This window comes from Calidris pugnax, unplaced genomic scaffold (assembly GCF_001431845.1).
Source record: "Calidris pugnax isolate Ruff unplaced genomic scaffold, ASM143184v1 scaffold11, whole genome shotgun sequence".
NCBI classification, from domain to species: Eukaryota; Metazoa; Chordata; class Aves; order Charadriiformes; family Scolopacidae; genus Calidris; species Calidris pugnax.
Genome location: NW_015090803.1, coordinates 2,732,526 through 2,751,441, shown reverse-complemented (window position 1 = coordinate 2,751,441; position 18,916 = coordinate 2,732,526). Strand labels below are relative to the sequence as shown.

Sequence of the window (18,916 nt, the reverse complement as noted above, 5' to 3'; positions counted from 1 at the left end):
TCATTTTAGCCTTACAAAAAAAGTTTATGTTGGCCTTTTCTGTTCCTCGTAGTCAGAGTGGCTTTTCAAAATAGTTTTTGATCTAAAAATATGTTTCCTGAAATTCATACACTGGGACAAAAAAAATATCTCTTCCCTCACTGCTACCACACTGAAGCACATAGTGAGTACTAAGACTCAACCAGTAAGCAAGTAATTCTTTAATGCCTGCGTGCAGAAATGTAGCTGTTGGGTCAAAGTAGACTTCTGCAAGACAGGCTGTCATTGCAAATTAGTTTGAGTTCAAGTTCCCTTGAGTTGCCCAGGAAGACTCCAGTAGCCTTACATGAGCTTTACAGATGCCCTGTTGCATTTCCAGTTTGAGTTTCACCCTCAGCCTCTGGCAGACCATCTGCCTTTAAGTTGAAAGTCAGTTCCAACTCCGTGTCTTTCTATGTGGACAGTAATTCGGTTAAGGACAACACCTAGGTTATGCTTCAGGTTAGTAAAGACAAGCTAGCAAACATGTCATAATGATGTCACCCACCTAACGTGCATGCCCACTATGGTATCCATAATTACTTTGGCACACAGACCATGGTGCAATATATAGTATGTGGGGGACAGATATGCTGCCTGTGCAAAATGCAAATGGGTAACTGCAGGGTAGTTATTTCAGCGCAAACTGGACTCAGAATAAGCTTGATTGTGCAAATTACAAACACCTTTTGCTCCCTCTAAAGTCAATATAAGTTGATTTCACTTTTCAAATTTCACTTTGATTAACCTGGTCTTGACACTGTGGCACTTGCTCTGTTGTAAAGAAAATTGGTAGCTGTGAAAGATCAAAGATTTTCTAATTTAAGGTGGGAGGGAATATTTGCTGCTGATGAAAACCTTATCTTCATAATGAGCTATAACGCAATCTGATAATCTACCATTATTGAGTTTCTTTCTCTTTTTTTTTTTCTCAAGCTGAAATTATGTCACCTGTAGACAGAAATAAGGAAAGTGGATTGCAAATGCCAAACCTATGCAAGTTTTGTGACATCAAAGTAACAACCTGCTCAAACCGACATCCGTGCAAGAGCAACTGCAACATTACTGCTATCTGTGAGAATAATAGTGAAGTCTGTGTAGCTATATGGTAAGTTATTTCTTCATACAGGTGGGAAAGGGAGCATACCCTCATTCATCATTATTTAGTACTTTCCTCGATTGCTCTGATATTCGGAGTGTCCCTGCTACCTCACCAGGCTTTGCTGTCTCGCTTCCAACTCATATCTGTGCTCAGCATACTGAGAGTTGCTTGAGGTTAACAACAATTCTGATATGAAATGTTCTGGGGATTTTTTTCTTCTAAAGCAGTTCTGTTCTATCTTATGCTGTTATTGGAAGAGGCGCATGTTTTTGCTCAAACCATTATGCTGCATCGACCCACAGCACTCAGAGTAGAAACAGATTTGAGACTCAGAGGATTGTGGTGGAATTTGCTGAAGACAGGCAATTGTTTCTCAGGTTTCATAGTGAACTAGATTATGTAGATCAATCACGGGAGAGTTATTTGCCATGTGTAGGTAGAAATACTTTATCTTAATGTTAAAAAGAAATCTTCTGTGTATGTGGTGACTCTGATGTAGGCATGTTGCTTTTTTGTATAGCATATGTCTAGGTTCAAAGAAATCAAGAGTATATGAAAATGAGTTGTAATACTTTTTTAGGATTTGTTGACTCTAAACTTGCATTCTAGTCTAAAAACTGGGGTTTTGCCCTTCCATAAATGGTAAGCCAATCCTACCAAAGAAAACCAGAAACATTCTTAATGAGTTCATAAGTGGACAAAAGAACAGAACTGAGTATTTTCAACATTGCTGCTGGTTTAGGAACACAATTAGAAGCACTTACAGAAAGGCATAATTAATTTATTGGTGGATTAGTTGTGTCCATTGACGTGAAGAGATGTTCAGCATAAATGGCAGCAGAAACTTAAAATGCAGGATCTGTCCAGTGTGCTGTGTCATATTTGTTCTATGCTCCTTTAGTAAGTGGTCAGTATCTATTATTGCCATACAAAGTGGCTGTAGTGCAATTTAAGATACATTCTGGATTTTTCATGCCAATTTATCCAAAGGGCAAATGATTTGAGAACTGTATTTACAGTGGTCTTTTCCTCCGAGTCTTGTGTCAAGAAAACAAAATCTGTGGACCAGGATAAAACACAGGAATGTGGTCCAGATTATCAGCTGTAAATACATCTCCGACAGTGAGGCAACTCTGTCTTGTACAATTCTACGGCTGATATTGATTTGTTTTTAAATTATAAGGATAACTCCTTCAATGCAGAAATTGTGCTGATCGTATGCTTCAAAAGCAAAACGAGGAGGCCAACTCACTAGAAATTCCTCAGATTTTGAGGAAACAATTCAGTTTTTATCATAATTTCCCACAGATTTTTCCTGTCTGCAGAGTGACCACAAAAACCAAAACTATGTTCTGAAGTTCACAGCAGTTCATTGAGCATTAGTTTAATAATTCTGGGTGAGATTTTCAAAGGCACTCATTGGAGCTTAGTGGTAATATGATACAGGAGTAGCTGTGCCATTGTACAAGTGCCCCAGTGTGAGGAGCCCAGACACAGCCAAATTTACTCCGTCCAGGAAAGCTGGAGAAGAACATATGATACTCTTTAAATCCCATTTGAGTTCTCCAAAGAGGCAAATTTTGGGCAGGCGCAGTTCTGTCTGCTCTCTTTGTAAAATATTCTTTCTTTGATTTCAATTTTTTTTCCTTTTCATTTTTAGGAGACAGAATGATGAAAATGTGACATTAGAAACGATATGCCATGATCCCCAGACAGCACTGTATGGTCACATGTTGGATGACTCCAGCTCAGAGCAGTGTGTGATGAGGGAAAAAAAGGATGATGGGGGACTAATGTTCATGTGTTCCTGTACAGGTGAAGAATGCAATGATATGCTCATTTTTCTATCAGGTAGGTTTAATAATTTACGCTGCATTCCTAGGCTAAACCTTGCAAGTATTAACTGTCATACCAATGAATGTTGGAATCGCATTTTGTGGAGGAAAAGTTCTAGTGGCACGAGCTATTTTGGTCTCTTACAAGTCTTGCAAAATCTCAACCTTTTCCATGTTCAGAGATTATTTCTTCTTGCCAGGCTGTCCTCCTTTTGAAGCAAGTCTGTGGCTCAGCTAAAGACATTGAACTTAAAAGCTGATGACAACAAAGATGAAAGCAAGATGTTTAGAGTTGTTCTGTTGACACACCAAAATACAACATATGCTAATTACATTATAAAACATAAACAAGAGGCAAATGTCATAGTTTAAGTCTTGCCTTTTTTAGAAAAGCCTATAGTGCCATAGTGTGACATCTATATATACAGATACTACTGAATAAGTTGGTAGAATGGGAATTTAAAGTCAGCTTCTCTGTTGTAACTGACCATCTGCACTTGTTTGGTGGTGGGCGTGACGTAGCTCAGAAGGTTACTTCACTGGTAGAATGCTGCCTCACACTTACTACGGCAGAAGGCTGTGTACGTGTGTTCAGTTAAACCGGTGAAATCTGAGCATAGACCAAATCAAAAGTGCACAACCTGTCCTCGTTCTACTTCATGAATGCCTATATAGACCCCTGCAAATACTGTGAAAGCAGTGCAGGTGTGTACGGCGCTGGTGGACCTCTTGCTGCACACACAGATGTGCATGTGTGCGCGTGCACACCTCACTTTATTTCCTCTTACTTGGTGGATCCCATAACGATTCTGTAACTGAGACTAGGTCATGTCTCTCACAGGTAATTGTGATGCCTCATATAGAGAACTTTGTGTGCACCCACTTCTAAACGAGTATTGCACTCATTCTTATCATCTGTAAGCTCTTAAGAAAAGGATGTAATAGAATCTTCATTATCTGAGTTAGTGAAGGGTTGGGACACTGTTTCTACTGCTGGGAAACATGGTGTGTAACTGTACTGAGGTGGACAACTATGTGAGTGGCTTCCAAGTCCCACCTACCAGTCCTCCAAGAAGGCTAACTAGTTTAGGTTGCAAAACCACACCAGATTAGTAAAAGGCAAGCTAGAAAGTCTTTGCCTCCCTTGGCCCCGGCTATTCATATCTTGTGCCACCTCCTCCCCTCTTCCTCATCCACTCCCCAAGCATGATTTGAAACCAGACAACCTGACTGCTGATCCATGGTTGTACAACCAACCCTTACTTGGGTGGGCTTTAAAGGAGTTGCAGTAAATACTGGTGTTGATGTGAGCACAGGTAGAAGACCCAGGACCTAGTTCTAACAGATTGCCTTGATTTTGCTGAAGATAATGTGTTCCCAGTGAAAAGATCTTAGTCTACATCAACTGTCTAGAGATTTTATACAAAGCAACCACACCCTTGTGGATTTTGGCTAATTTGTTATAAATTAGTCATGTTATAGCTGTTTCTCCTGCAGCTATGTAGCTGAATACAACCACTCTGACAAATCTCTGTCTTCTCTGTGTATGTTTATGAAAACCATTTCATAAATTGAACATCAAGTGCCTTCATGCCTATCAACTCTGCAGCCCCTCTCACTGTTTCAGAACAGCCTAAAAGGAGCTGCAGTATAAATTAAAACCCAGTCTTTTTACACAAATTCCTTTCACTCTTCCGAGTGGAGCTTTTTCTTCTTGGTCATGTGCTGTAAGCACTCTAGGTGACTCATGAAAACTGTGTCTTGCATTCACATGTAATAAGTGAATAACTACAGATAAAAGTTAAAGTAGTGTAAAACTTCAGTTTGTAACATTTCCAGTTCATTCACAAACACAAGCATTAACTCCAGTTGGGAGGAGGGAGAGTTGAGGCTTTGTCATTCCTTTTTTATTGTTGTGGATTAGTGTTTCTTTTAAATGAAAACAGCCCCTTTGGGTTGCTTGCCTGGTTAGCCATGGCAGGAAGACAAACGATTTTTACAGTATCAGACATGCGGTTTCCTGTCTGTGTTTAACTTTGAGCAGAACATCACAGCCAGCTGGTCCACGGCTCCTCCAGACAACTAGATAATAGCCTGTAATAATTTTGCCTTTGGAATGACTGTCATCCAGATCTATTCTGTACATTGTTCTTGCCTTTTTTTCTCTCCACATTTCTTGTACACCGAAGAAAGAATTTTTGCAGTGTTTTTGCACAATCTGTAGTTTCAGAGAGTAGAAAATAGCTAGTCTAAAAAAGCCTAATCAAAAAATGGTTATACTTATTTATTAGCAGAAACTGAGGCTATAAAATAAGATTATTATTTTTCACCTGTTAATCACATCCTTTCCTTTCAAGCTATTGCTATAAATTATCAGTGTTCTAGTTCTTCTTCCTCCTGGGTGCAGACTTAAGACAGACCAGATTTAGTTTGTTCCTGGTGTTTCTGAGGTAAGAAAGAAAATTGTGGCTAAGGCAACAAGTTCTAATTTCCACCAGAGGTTAGTCACTATTTTCCAGTGATTCACAGCTGAGCTGTTATTGCTTATAGAAAAATTGGTTTATACCACTGTTGGCTTGTATCACTCTTGACTGTGAAGGGTAAATCTGCTGACTCCGTTTTTAGACACAAACATCTAAAGATTTTGGGTAGCAGGAGGTGTTGTGACTCACCCACGGGTGGCTTTGGGAATGTTTGAAGTAGTTAAATCCAAATCCAATGCTTGTTTCTTGTATGAACTTTCATTTGAATTGCCAATCTGCAAAATAAGCAAGACGCAGTCGGACATGTGCTTAAACGTGCCTGTGGTTCTGCTGTGTCAGGGGGCTTCTGACCCCGATTCCGATCCCTGGCATTTCAGGCCACAGGCAGCTGGTGGAAAATACTGTGTGCAGAATCACTCCAAACAGTGTTTTGTAGTTCTTGGAGAAATAATATACAGGGGACAGGTAGCCGTTGCAAATCTGAGTACTCTGTGTTTATTTTTTTAATCTTTTTTTTTTTTTTTTTGCCAAACAAAATTGTGGGTGACTGGCAAGCAGCTTACTCCCCTGTGGTGGAGAAGTGCTTCTCACAGCAAAACTCAATGCCAGTCTGTTTTAATTATTATTTATTCAAATGTCTAATGTCAGTGTTACCAGCAGGCAAAGCCAGGGAGCAAAACCACTGGAAAAGTCTAGCCAAAATCAGGAGGGGAAAGGCCCTGGCTGGCTAGAGGTTGGCTAGGTAGCGGACAGGGGCCTGGTCCTGCTGTCATGGAAAAGATGAGTGCAGGACTGGACTACCAGGGTTTTTTTTCTCCCTGATGTCTAGTTGTGTCTGATGGATCTTCTGCATCTTGCTTTGCCTTCTTATGTTTTGAGCTGTTGTGGTGAACCAGGTCTGTCTGTAGTTGTTTGCACAGTTCCAGGCCTCCCTTGGTGTTTGGGCGGCTTGGTTCCTCAGCCTTCCCTTCGCCACACCGTCTCTCAGCCTCTATTCATCAGCCAGCGCAAGCATGACAAATGCCTAACAAAGTTCTTCTTTATTAACAGTCCTAAGCTATTTGGCTGAGGTCAAAGCTTGTTTACGCAAAGGAACCGTGCTCTTTCCAGCCTCACGTCTGACCCGTTCTCTGTGGGCAGAGGTGACCAGGCACTCATTGTAGCTGAGGCAATGGGATGCCTGCATGTTGTTGAGTGCATGACCTGCCTGCTATGCAGCGCGTCTTCTGGTGTGCAGACTCATTCAGACATGTTCATTCAGTGGCATGCAAAAGGGTGACCCCAGCACTGGAGGCTGCAGACAGGAAAAGAAATCCTTTAAGTACTGTTGCTATTCTATAGGCAGGTGTTACCCTGGGCACCAAGCTAAAATGCAGAGAACTCAAATTTTGGAAACGGGATTTACAGACCTATAGGCCAGCTCTATTTGGTTTAGAGTCATTTCATTCTTATAGTTTATGTGGTGATCATTTTTCATCCTCCCCTGTTTAGCCATGCAGTGCAGATCTCCATGCAGTTTGCAACTGAGGTGCCTGTGGGATTGTTCCTCTGTTTATACCTCAGGTACTGCAGGATGAGGTCATTATTTTGGGCATTCCCACCGCACCCATTTGTAATATTGGAGAAACCTTTAGCAGCATCAATATATACAGGTTTTAACAATTATCTGAATCATCCAAACAGTTGTCTTGAAATATCAAAACGTCAATGATAGACATGATTGACAGGCCAGCAAGTGTTTATAGGAATAATGAAGCTAATTGGGGAAGTGTATCTGAGGGGGAGAGGCTGCTAATAGTCTTTGTATCGATCATGGTTGTACTAAGTTTGCTAATTGAGAGTGTAAGAGACATAAGTATTTGATTAATCAGTTGCGGCTGAGTCATTTGCCCAAACAAATTGCAGCCTATGGATTTGCAGTGTCAAGTGCTGTGATTGCTCACAGTGTACGGTTGTTACCTGGGAGACCTGGTGTTGTTCTGCTTTCCAAACCACCGCAAGCATGCCTGCATGATGCCTTGCCCTGTGCCCAGGTGGATAATGTTTTAGAATTTCCTTAACTTAGGATCTTTTGCTTGTCTCTAACATGTTGCTCCTGTCTTTTCCTTTCTTTCTCTCCTCTTCCTCTCCTTATGTTGTGGTTTAACTCCAGCTGGCAGCAAAGAATCACATGGTCGTCGCTTACCCCCTCCAGCCCCCACTGGAATGAGGGGAGAATCGGAAGAAAAAGGCAAAACTCATGGGTTGAGCTAAAGGCAGTTTAATAGAACAGCAAAGGAAAGAGGAAAACAACAAAAATGCTAATAGAGGAATGTACAAAACACGATTAATGTACCACTGCTCACCGACTGGACCCCAGTCTGCTCCCAAGCAGTGATTTCCTGCCCCCTACCCCAACCAGCTCCCCAGCTATGGACTGGGCATGGCAGCCACATGGTATGGAATACCGGTTTGGCTAGTCTGGATCAGCAGACTCCCCTTCTCCCTGCTGTGTCCAGTTCCAGCTCCTTGTGAAAATTAACCATATCCCTGCCAGCACTAGGACATTATCCACCCCTTATTCCCAGATCTTACAGTTTCCAGTTAATTACCACCACTTTTCTCTTTGATATATACGTACATATATATGCACATACAAATATGATTCCCTTAGTCTGTGGGACATCCCTCTAAAATGTCTGTTGAGTTCATTTTAATCCATGACTTTCAGCTCCATCTGTTAGAACAGTCTCTCAGGGCAGGCAAGATGGTGTGTGGTGCTGGACTGTTGCATGCTGTATTTGGAGCTCGTGGCTGGTGTATCTGGTGCGGCCCATGCCCACAGTCCGTGGGTTGAAGATGTCAATCTTGTGGAAGTTGCTGGGTGCCAGCTGCTGAGGTCAGTTCTGATCCCATCACCACTGAACTTACTCATTTTCATTATAGTTTATCTGTCATTAGTTCAGGTTATTGTTACTGCAGTACAACTGCTCCATCTGTTAGAACAGTCTCTCAGGGCAGGCAAGATGGTGTGTGGTGCTGGACTGTTGCATGCTGTATTTGGAGCTCGTGGCTGGTGTATCTGGTGCGGCCCATGCCCACAGTCCGTGGGTTGAAGATGTCAATCTTGTGGAAGTTGCTGGGTGCCAGCTGCTGAGGTCAGTTCTGATCCCATCACCACTGAACTTACTCATTTTCATTATAGTTTATCTGTCATTAGTTCAGGTTATTGTTACTGCAGTACAACTGATAGCAATTATAGTAATGATGACATACAGTGGCAGGGTTATTTAGCAATTAACATCATACAATTTGATTTATTGGCTATTCCTATCCGAAATCAGATCCCCATGAGGTATGCGTTGGACCTCTCCATCCATACACATCACCCACCAAGGACACTCAGGTCCTTGAGTGAAAGCAGTCCCATGGATGGGTTTGCCTTTGTCTGAGGCAGGACTAACCCAGACTGTCTTCCCTAACATATTCTTCATGTGCACTAGGAGAACTTTATGCCTTCTGCAGTACATGAAAGTTTTGATTGGGCAGGGTCAGCTTGATTGATAGATCTCCTGTGTTAACTAGCCAGGTAGCTTTTGCTAAATGTATATCCCAATGTTTTAAAGTCCCACCACTCATTGCTCTTGGTGTAGTTTTTAGCAGTCCATTCTATCATTCTGGCTCGATTCACCTTATCCTTCAACGGCTCTGCAACTCGTCATGTAGGACTCCACACATCAGCCTTCCACTTCTGATGCTTTCCCACAATCTGGCAGGACCCATCAGTGAACAGGTCATATTTATTCTCATTTTATGGTAGTTTATTACATGGTGGAGCCTCTTCTGCATGTGTCACCTCCTCCTCTGGGAATATTCCAAAATCTTTGCCTTCTGGCCAGGACATGATCACTTCCAGAATTCCTGGGTGACTGGGGTTTCCCATTCAAGTTCACTGTGTGACCAGTGCAATCCACTTTGCCCACATAGCGTCAGTTGCATGGTGTGTGGCAGGGACCCTTTCTTTGAACATCCAGCCCAGCACCAGCAGTCGAGGTGCTAAGAGGAGCTCTGCTTCTGTACCAACCACTTCCGAAGCAGCTTGAATCCCTTCATACACAGCCAATATCTCTTTTTCAGTTGAAGTGTAGTGGGCTTTGGATCTTCTGTATCCCTGACTCCTAGTGGTCTCTCCTGGTGCTTTCTGCCAGAGCCTCCAGGCTGTGGTGTAGAGCACATTTTTAACATCTTTTCCTGCCTGGACTGGCCCCAGGGCTACTGCATGAATTATTTCCTGTTTAATTTGTTCAAAAGCTTGTCGTTGCTCAGGGCCCCATTTGAAGTCATTCTTCTTACGGGTCATTTGATATAGAAGGCTCACAGTCAGACTGTAATCTGGGATACGCATCCTCCAAAAACTCACAATGGCTAAGAAAGCTTGTGTTTCCTCTTTTTACTAGTCAGTGGAGACATAGCTGCTATTTTATTGATTGCATCCATTGGCATCTGACAGCATCCATCTTGCCATTTTTTTCCTAAAAACTGGATCTCCTGTGCAGATCCCTTGACCTTACTTCATTTTATGGTAAAACTGTCTTTCAAAAGGATTCAAACTATTTTATTGCCTTTCTCAAAAATTTCTGCTGTGTTGCCCCACATGATGATGTCATCAGTGCATTGGAGGTGTTCTGGAGTTTCGCCCTGTTCCAGTGCAGTCTGGATCAGTCCATGGCAAAGGGTAGGGCTGTGTTTCCACCTCTGGGGCAGTCGGTTCCAAGTGTACTGGATGGCCCCACAAGTGAAAGCAAACTGTGGCCTGCACTCTGCTGCCAGAGGGATTGAGAAGAATGCAGTAGTGGTATCAACTGTGGCATACCACTCGGCTGCCTCGGGCTCCAGTTCAAACTGAAGTTCTAGTATGTCTGGCCTGGCAGCACTCAGCAGCGATGTGACTTCATTCAGGCCACAATAGTTAGCTTCCACTCTCCATTAGATTTTCACACTGGCCATATGGGACTATTAAAGGATGAGCAAGTCTTGCTTAAAGTTCCTTCAAGAGGATCAGAAGTAAGAGCAGGCCTTCTGCTCTGTCTGGGGAACTGCCTGCTGAAAACTGGAGCGGCGCTTTTTCTGTAAGAATCCCCGTTTGTAATTGTTCTTCCCTGCAACTCATGTATGTGTGCCTGTAGGATCGGGGTGGGTTGTCCATCCCACTTCCTCATCTCCTCTCCGTGGTCACAGGTAAAACACAGGGTGCCTCTATATTCTCTTTCTTGAGCAGAGAAGCTCCTACTCCTAATAGCTGAAGTACTGGTCTGTGCAGGTGGGGAGAAGGATCTCATATTTAAGAGCAGATGTAAGACTTGTGCATAAACAGCTGCCAGGCCATAAATACTCATGTGATGAGTTGTCCAGTGCTCAAGGAGCAGCAGAAGGGAGGTGATTACAGCTGGACTGCTTCCAAGTGAATTTGAGCAAAGGCCTTCATTAATCTGGTTTTCTGTCACCCAGCTCCACTCCTTCAGAAGGTAACTGTCTTCCAGCTGCCCCGTAAGAGAGGTCAGCAGCGTTGCGTAAGGTTGCGCAGAGCTTCTCCCCGCTCCTCTGTTGGCTTTGCTCCCTCGCTTTCCTCTTAGGTATTCGCAGCCACAGAGTCCCACCCAATGCCTGCAGCTGTGTGTAACCAAAGGAGAGGCTGTCTAATACTGAATGTCTGATTCACTTAGTGGGATAGAAAGGAAATAGAATGGAAAGAGGCAAAAGAAGCCAAAATTTTGTTTTCCTCTGTATTATTTATATTGTTTGCTTCCTAGGAAAATAACCATGCAGAGCTCAGTTACAGATTTGTGTAAAAACAAACTAGGCAGTGCCTTTCCAGTCTGGTTGGCATATTTGTTACAATTTGCATCACTTGAGAGCTTAATAAGTGTGGGAATGTGGCCAACCTTTTATCAGGTTGTCATGGAAGAGACTTTAATAATTACAGACAGAAACAAACTGTAACTAACACTGGCAACATAATATTTTGGGAAAGGTTGGAGGGGTGAAACTCAGGCTGAGAATAAAAATAGTGTTTAATGTGTGGCATCTGTTGGAACATATTGAAACTGGAGAGATTGATTTGTTCCAGAAAACCACCAGCAAACAGCAGCAGACACCGAGTTGTATAACTGAGGCGTGTATCACAGAAACACAGTCACATCAATGTAAAGTTAGAACATGTCGGCTTTCAAATCACTGAGTAGGAAAGCTCAACTACAAAAATTTGTGAGGGATGCCATGTACACACAGTGAAGTAGCCTGTTAGAATGGGAGAGATAAGAAGGGAATGCATCCAGGGTTGGGAGATTTTAAACAAATGGGTTCTGTGCCAACAAGCCAAGGAATTACACTTTCTCGCCAGCAGTGAGGGAATAAAACAGCAACAAACTATTTGTTCTGTTTTAGAGCTTAAGAGTTTCTTAAATCTCCTGGGTGCTGGATAGCATACTTGGCAAACAGCTGAAAAATGAAATTTTGCTTACAGTAGATAAAATATCCATTACATCATTGCTGCCCTGCCTTTTCACTGAAGTAAGGCACCCAGAGGCAGTTGCCTGCCCCCCACCCCCGTGACTAAGTTGCGGCCATTCCTGTCAGGTGACAGATGCATATGCATGACTCTTCCAACATGTAGCCCATATAACTGGGTCACATAACTGGGGATTTTCCATAACAGAGATGTCTTGAGTCCTGATCACCTGATTCTGGGTAGTCACGTGCCAAGGGCAAAGCTGCAGCCGTGAACATGCCACAGCTCTCCAAAACTGCGCATACCTTACTGCCCTCTCGGGAAAAGAGGTGAGTGGTGGCACTGGAGCATGGCCTGCATTAAGTGCTCTGAGGGCTGGGTCTGGTTTGCCAGCTATATGTTGACTGCAGAGCAACATTCAGGCTGGTAAATAACCAAAAGATCAAGTGAATGAGTTGCAACACCTTTAAGCAAACATCCTTAGGGCTCAGATTCTGAGCCATGAGGATGGCAGTGCTTTAGAAAAACAACTTTAGAAAGAGATTCTAGAGATGGCCTTAACCTTGTCAGTTCTACTGTCTTTGAGCCCCTATAAGAGGCCAGGCAGACCTGCCAACTAACAGAGCTAGTGCCTCTCTAGGAGGCTGCTTCAGCAGATACCCTGGCAATATCCTCTTTAGACTAAAAGATGAAGACATACAGCTGAAACACAAGTTACTGGTCTTGACAGACTTAGTTTACCTAGTCCAAAAAACTTCGTGTCAAATTTAGGAACAGGCTGCAGGACTTTGACTTTCAGAAAGGTCTACAAGAAATGTCAGGGTTTATTTTCCACTGGATAGCAAGATAGAGTCCACTCTGATTTTAAAATCTGGTAATCTCTGTCTTCTGCCATCAGATTGTTAGCATAGAGCAAAGGGAGGGGTGGAACTGATTTCCTGCCCCACTAAACTATTAAGTTGAAAAAAAATTCTTCCTCTCCAGCAAGGGTGGAAAATTAAAATGTTTCCAAGAAACTGTCAAGATAAAAAAATGCAGGTTAGTTTGAGGTGCAGCAGTTGAGTTTGATGATTTCCAAGTATTTTGTGTCAGGATCAGACATTTTCCTAAGGAAAAAGCCTCCCCCCGCCCCCCAAAAATGCTTCCCCCCCCATCCAGAAAGCCAAAAAAGCAATGCCTGGAAAATTAGCAGAAGTTTTTAAACAGAAAAGTTGGATCAACTTTCAGACCACTTTTGTCCTCAAGATAGAGGTTTCAGGGAATAGTACAGGAATGTCAGAAACAGAGTTTCTGTTTTGAAAATCAACATTTCCTATCTAAAAATGTTGTGCTGAAGATTTGTGAGCCATTTTAATTCTAAAAAGACCGAAATCAGGAAGGTACATGAGACACTGAACTACAGAATTTCATTATCACTTGAGGGTTCTTTGATAGGGATAAACTAAGATACCCCAAACAGCTGCTTGGCGTGAAACTTCATTTCACTGAAAATGAAGCATTTTATGGAATTAGTTTTCATCCAGAAAGTAGCACCAAAGAGATGGGCAGACTTTTCCGTATTTTATTGCCTAATATCTTGCCCAGAAATCAGTACTCACATAAGGTTCAAACTCACATTTTGCCTGATTTCGAAAAATGAGAGATGAAAAGAGCAGGACTTGAACTTGGAGCTCCCATACCCCAGACTAGTCCCCTTACTGGTGGGGATTCAGCACTCACATCTCTTGCCAAATTGCAACATTTGAACAAAATTCTGTTTATGCAAAAACATTCAAAAAGTGTTAGTTTTCATTCCAATGTGGAATTGAAACCAAACTTTGAAACCTCAGAATTGCTGCAAAACGGAGTTGTCCTCCAGTCAGCTCAAAGGGCTGCTTTGTGGCTCAGGAGCCTGCAAAATAACTAGATCACAGTCCCAGTTCTGGACCCATTTTTTGTGACTCTATGTTTCGGGGGGGGGAAGGCGTTCAAAGGCACTAGGCAAACCTGCAATATATCAGTGTTGATATGTTTAACCTGAGTTCTGCCAGTATCAAATATGTTCTTGCCCTGTGGTGTGGCTTTGAGTAGCAGTTGAAGAGGCAGCAGCTTTAGAGCTCGCAGGAGCAGCAAACGGCACTCAAGTTATTCCCTCAGGGCTGGCTGTGCATTTCTGCTGCCTTTTGCATTCAAGTGCGGGTCCTAATTTTATTGCCATTGTTTTATTTCTTGTTTCCGAAGTTCAGTGACACTGAAGTCCAATCAAAGGCACCCAGTCCAAGCTAAAGAATTTGTGGGCAAAGCGCTGTTGTGCTTTGAAGCTTCCTGACTGAACAGGGGCTGGACAGTGTTTCCATTTTCCTTGGCACCTGAGCCCTATTCCCTACAGGCTTAGGTAGTGCTGAGGGCTGTGCAGATGGCTTGTGCTTAGTTTAAACTCCATACAGGAAGCTTACTTTTAGCTCAACTTCTCTATTGTTACGCTGTATTAATAGGCTCTTTTGAAGCTTAAGAAAGGACTGATCCTGCCTAAATAATAGTTCTGGGTGGGGAAAGTTATTTAGGAGCATGTTTGCAGAACCTGAAAGGCTGATTTATTTAACTGTTTCCTTGCCTGCCAGTGCAGCCAGGTTTTGGTCATTGCAGTGTTTAAAAAGAGGAAGCTGCACTCCCATTTTTGAAATGCTGGGGTTTGAGTCATAGGTATTTATTTATAAGCAAATGAACATATTTATTCTTAGATTCCTGTAGTCAAGCCAGAGAATGCTGGCTAGCCATTATGCAAACATACAGATATGCTCTGAATTTTGATCCTGCCCTGACTTTGTACACAGATTCAACCGAGAAATACCCCAACCTTAGGTTGTGCTGGAGGGGCCGATTTTGTTTTGCTCATATCAGCAGTCAAAATCAGAGGCAGGTCTAGAAGTGCCTTGCTGTGACCAGCCCTCGGTGCCATCAGCTCTTTGCAGCTGCTGTCCCTTTTAATCCTCATGGCAAGCAGCACAGTCCCCTCCTAAACTCAGGGTTCAGCCTTCTCAATCTTGACACTCAGTTCTCCCCATTGGGCACTCATTCTTGCACTTCCCAAGCCTGGAGTGGGACTAGCCTAGTGTCTTAAAAACTCAAAATAAGCACATCCTTTGTCCCTGCTGCTTTAGGTGGGGATGTGCAACCGTATGCTTTTCACCCCCGCCTCCCTGCTTCCTCCAAGGGACAGTGCCAAGAGGATGTGTCACTTTGCAGCAGGGGTGCAGGATGATGATGGAGTGCTCAGGGGAAGTGGCCAAACTGCTTAGCTTCTGCTTTGATTTAAAAAAAAAAAAAATAATCATTCTTTTTCAAGTGACACTTGCAACATCAACAGTTTCTCCCTTCCACCCAGAAATCCCCCTGCACCACAAGCAGAGCTTTCTCTTGAGCAAAAAGAGGAAGAGCCAAAGGGGGCCATGAAGTCTGACAGAGACTTCTCAGCTGTAGGCTAAAAGAATAGAGCCTGCTCTAGGGCATTATAGGAATGATCGGAGACCCTCTGATATGGAGCTATAGCAGTCAAGGAGTGGAGGCTTTGGGTGAGTTTCTTCTTTGTTAGAGCTGAACATGCACCCAACTACTGCCAGCTGCTTGTACTCATAGGAAGAAATTTGAAAGAGAACTAATACAGCTTGGGGGGTTTGTCCCCCATTTAGAAAGAAATTTGTATTTCAAATATTTGGGCTATATATTGCAGCTTTGTTAGCAAAGAAAAGGGGCTTAAAGGGCCCTAAAAAGGCATGTTCCTCTTATTGAAAAGTATACCATATGATATAGGTGACATATTACTCAGTTCCAAGAGCAGAGTCCAAACTTCAAGCATGCTTCTCTGTGGTCAAGAAATACAATCGAAACAGAACCCCAAATGTTCATCAAAACTATGTTACCTGATTGTTACAGATCACAGTTGCATTCATGCAGTTGTGGCCTGCTTGTAGCCAAAACTCTGAAACAGCCATCCCACAATGTAGTCAGTTCTCTTCCACTGGGGTGTTTCCCAAGTTCTTTATAAAGCAGATTTTCTAAGAGCAAAAAATGCACATGGGAATAAGCAATGCAAATCTTTTTGCTGACAGTGACATTCGACTTTCTAAATATAATCCTCCAGTAAAGGCCATAAAAAACCTGGATTTTTTTTTTCCTCTTCAGCATGCTGAAAAGAAGGGGTGCCTGTAATCTGTGAGGGACTTTTACTTCTTTAATTTAAAAGTTTAAAATTTGCTAACGTTTTGTTGCCAAGGGAAATCATGTGAAAATAAGGATTTGTGATTTGCATAGGTGTGGAAGAAGGGATTGGTTTAAAAGGTTCTTTTGCATAAATGAAGGAAATACATTCTTTGTAGGTGCTGCTAGTGAATGCCACTGACCTGTGCTAGCCAGGAATGTCAGGGCCAGAAAGGCACTTCCTCTTCCTTGAAACCCTATGAGAGAGGTTAGGATTGAATTACTTGCTTTACATCTGGTAGATGAACCTTTCAAAGAGAGGAAGCACATCCTGGTTCAGGATTCAGGCCTTCTTCCAAATAAAGAAAAATATACACTTCAGATGTCCTGTCACCTGCCTTGAATAGCGGATGGTTCCTGTTGCCTGTCAGCTAGCTGTGTTTCCAATGGAAATGTGATTATATGTGAGATTGGAGTGTCAGAGGTAGTGATTGTTCTAATTGTAAACCCTTTTCCCCCACCCCTTTCAGCGTTGCTAACCTTCATTTTGAGCGGCACAGAGTACAGGAAACAGGTTTGTGGCTAAGGTAGTAAGTGGCAACTTCCCTTCAGAGCTTATTAAACTTTTCTTTTTCTTACTGACTTACTTGTCCTGATACACAGAACCTGAGTCAGGGACATTGCTGCGAGCATCCACCAGAGCATCATGCTGCCAACACAAGCCGCTTACTTAACTCTGTTTGCAGCATCAGTTGTTTTAGTCCATTCGGGTTAGACTCCCAGGGCTTCTTCAATCAGTCCCCTCCCTCGTGGAAAGATAATATGGTACATTTGCTCTGACTCAAAGGAAGAACTGGTCTGGGAGAGTACATTCCCATGTGTCCAATCAAATCAGGTTCAGATAAACTCTGGCCTTCCTTCTTTAATCTGTTTTCAGAATAAAACTGTTCTCTTTTAAACTGTTTACCTTCCCGAAAAAATATCCCAAACTGAACTAGAAGGGTCACATCTAAAGGTGACAGGGCAGCTCTCGCCTCTAGAATAATGTTTTGTACCATTCCCAGAATGTCTCCCAGTTCTAGAATATGTCTCTACTTTTTTTCTGTTCCCTATCTGTATGTGTTTAATCTAAGAATATGTTAGTGTGTGGACTGCACCAGTTTGGAATGAACTGTCAACTGCTTTACAAGGCAAGTGACACACAGAGGATGTTTTCAGTCACATAAATCCATGGAAAAAGTACATGAGGGGTGGCAATTCTCAGAAGTGTCATACATGCCTGATTGTGCCTGCAGGATGGAAACACCTGTGTATATGCAGGTGTTTTAATTTGTTCTAGCAACACTCTCGCATTCATCAAAGTATGAGAATTAGGTTTGTTTTTCAGATGTGTATGCAGGTATGCATATTGTGCCTGATCATTAGCTTGGGGCAGTTGTGTGTGGACAGGCTTCCCAAAGATGTCTTTACATGGATCCCACTGAAATATACCAGATCTGAAATGATAACTGGGTGGGTGGGAGTACACATGCCGCATTGTCTATTTATTTATCAATCCAGTTCTTAGAAAAATTAATGTGCTATAGTAGTTACTGGTTAAAGGGGCAGATCTGTCAAGAATACATCGACAGAGTAAATGCAGGAGACTTTGGCTATTGCATTCAGGAAAACGAAGGTTTCATCCATAATTTATTAAGAGCCTCAGAGAAGAAGAAAACTATTAAATTATATTAGGTTCTTGCTCATTCGGTGTTGGCTTTTTATAAAATAAGCAGACAGGAAAGTCCTGGTAAGTGGAGTCCTATATACAAAACAACATTTTGAGGTAAGAAAGCCATGGTATTTTTTATTATTTACTATTAGTGAAAGACATCATGTATAGCGTTCTGGATAAAAAATATAATTATTGACAGCCTCTTGTATACATAAAGCTATGATATCATTTAATGTATGCATTCCTTCTGTTCTTTACAGATAACCCTCATAAGCCAGAGGAGAAAGATGAAATTTCCAAAGTCACCATCATAAGTCTCGTCCCATTACTGGTGATTTCTGTTGCTGTGATTGTTATCTTTTATGCCTACCGCACTCATAAGAAGAGGCAGCTCAACAAGGCATGGGAGAAGAATGTTAAGCCCAGGAAACATAAGGACTGCAGTGATGTTTGTGCCATTATGTTAGATGATGACCGCTCAGACATCAGCTCTACCTGTGCCAACAACATCAACCACAACACAGAATTGCTGCCCATTGAGTTGGACGTTGTTGTTGGCAAAGGAAGGTTTGCTGAAGTGTATAAAGCCAAATTGAAGCAAAACACATCGGAGCAGTATGAAACTGTGGCAGTCAAGATTTTCCCCTATGAAGAATACGCCTCCTGGAAAACTGAGAAAGACATTTTTTCAGATGTAAACCTCAAGCACGAGAACATTCTCCAATTCTTGACAGCAGAGGAGCGTAAGACAGATCTCGGTAAACAGTATTGGTTGATCACTGCCTTCCACGCTAGAGGAAACTTGCAGGAATATCTCACACGGCACATTATCAGCTGGGAGGATCTCTGGAAACTGGGTGGGTCCTTGGCCCGAGGGATTGCCCATCTGCATAGTGATCACACGCCCTGTGGTCGCCCCAAAACACCTATCGTGCACAGAGACCTAAAAAGTTCCAACATCCTGGTGAAAAATGATTTAACCTGCTGTCTCTGTGACTTTGGGTTATCCCTGAGGCTGGACCCTTCTCTGTCCGTGGATGACTTGGCTAACAGTGGGCAGGTAAGTTAAAAGTTTCAAGGCAGGAGGGGTGGGGGGGGGGG

General features: G+C 42.6%; 1 protein-coding gene across 1 annotated transcript in view; it reads left to right on the top strand.

Moving 5' to 3' along the window:
• Positions 1-959: 959 nt before the first annotated feature.
• Positions 960-18,916, top strand: part of TGFBR2 (transforming growth factor beta receptor II) — a 36,380-nt gene continuing 18,423 nt past the window's right edge. Inside the window, exons 1-3 of the mRNA XM_014937873.1 lie at positions 960-1,126; positions 2,781-2,971; positions 18,076-18,875. Of these exons, the coding sequence (XP_014793359.1) occupies positions 963-1,126; positions 2,781-2,971; positions 18,076-18,875 (1,155 nt within the window). The 5' untranslated portion in view covers positions 960-962. The remainder of the gene's footprint in view (positions 1,127-2,780; positions 2,972-18,075; positions 18,876-18,916) is intronic.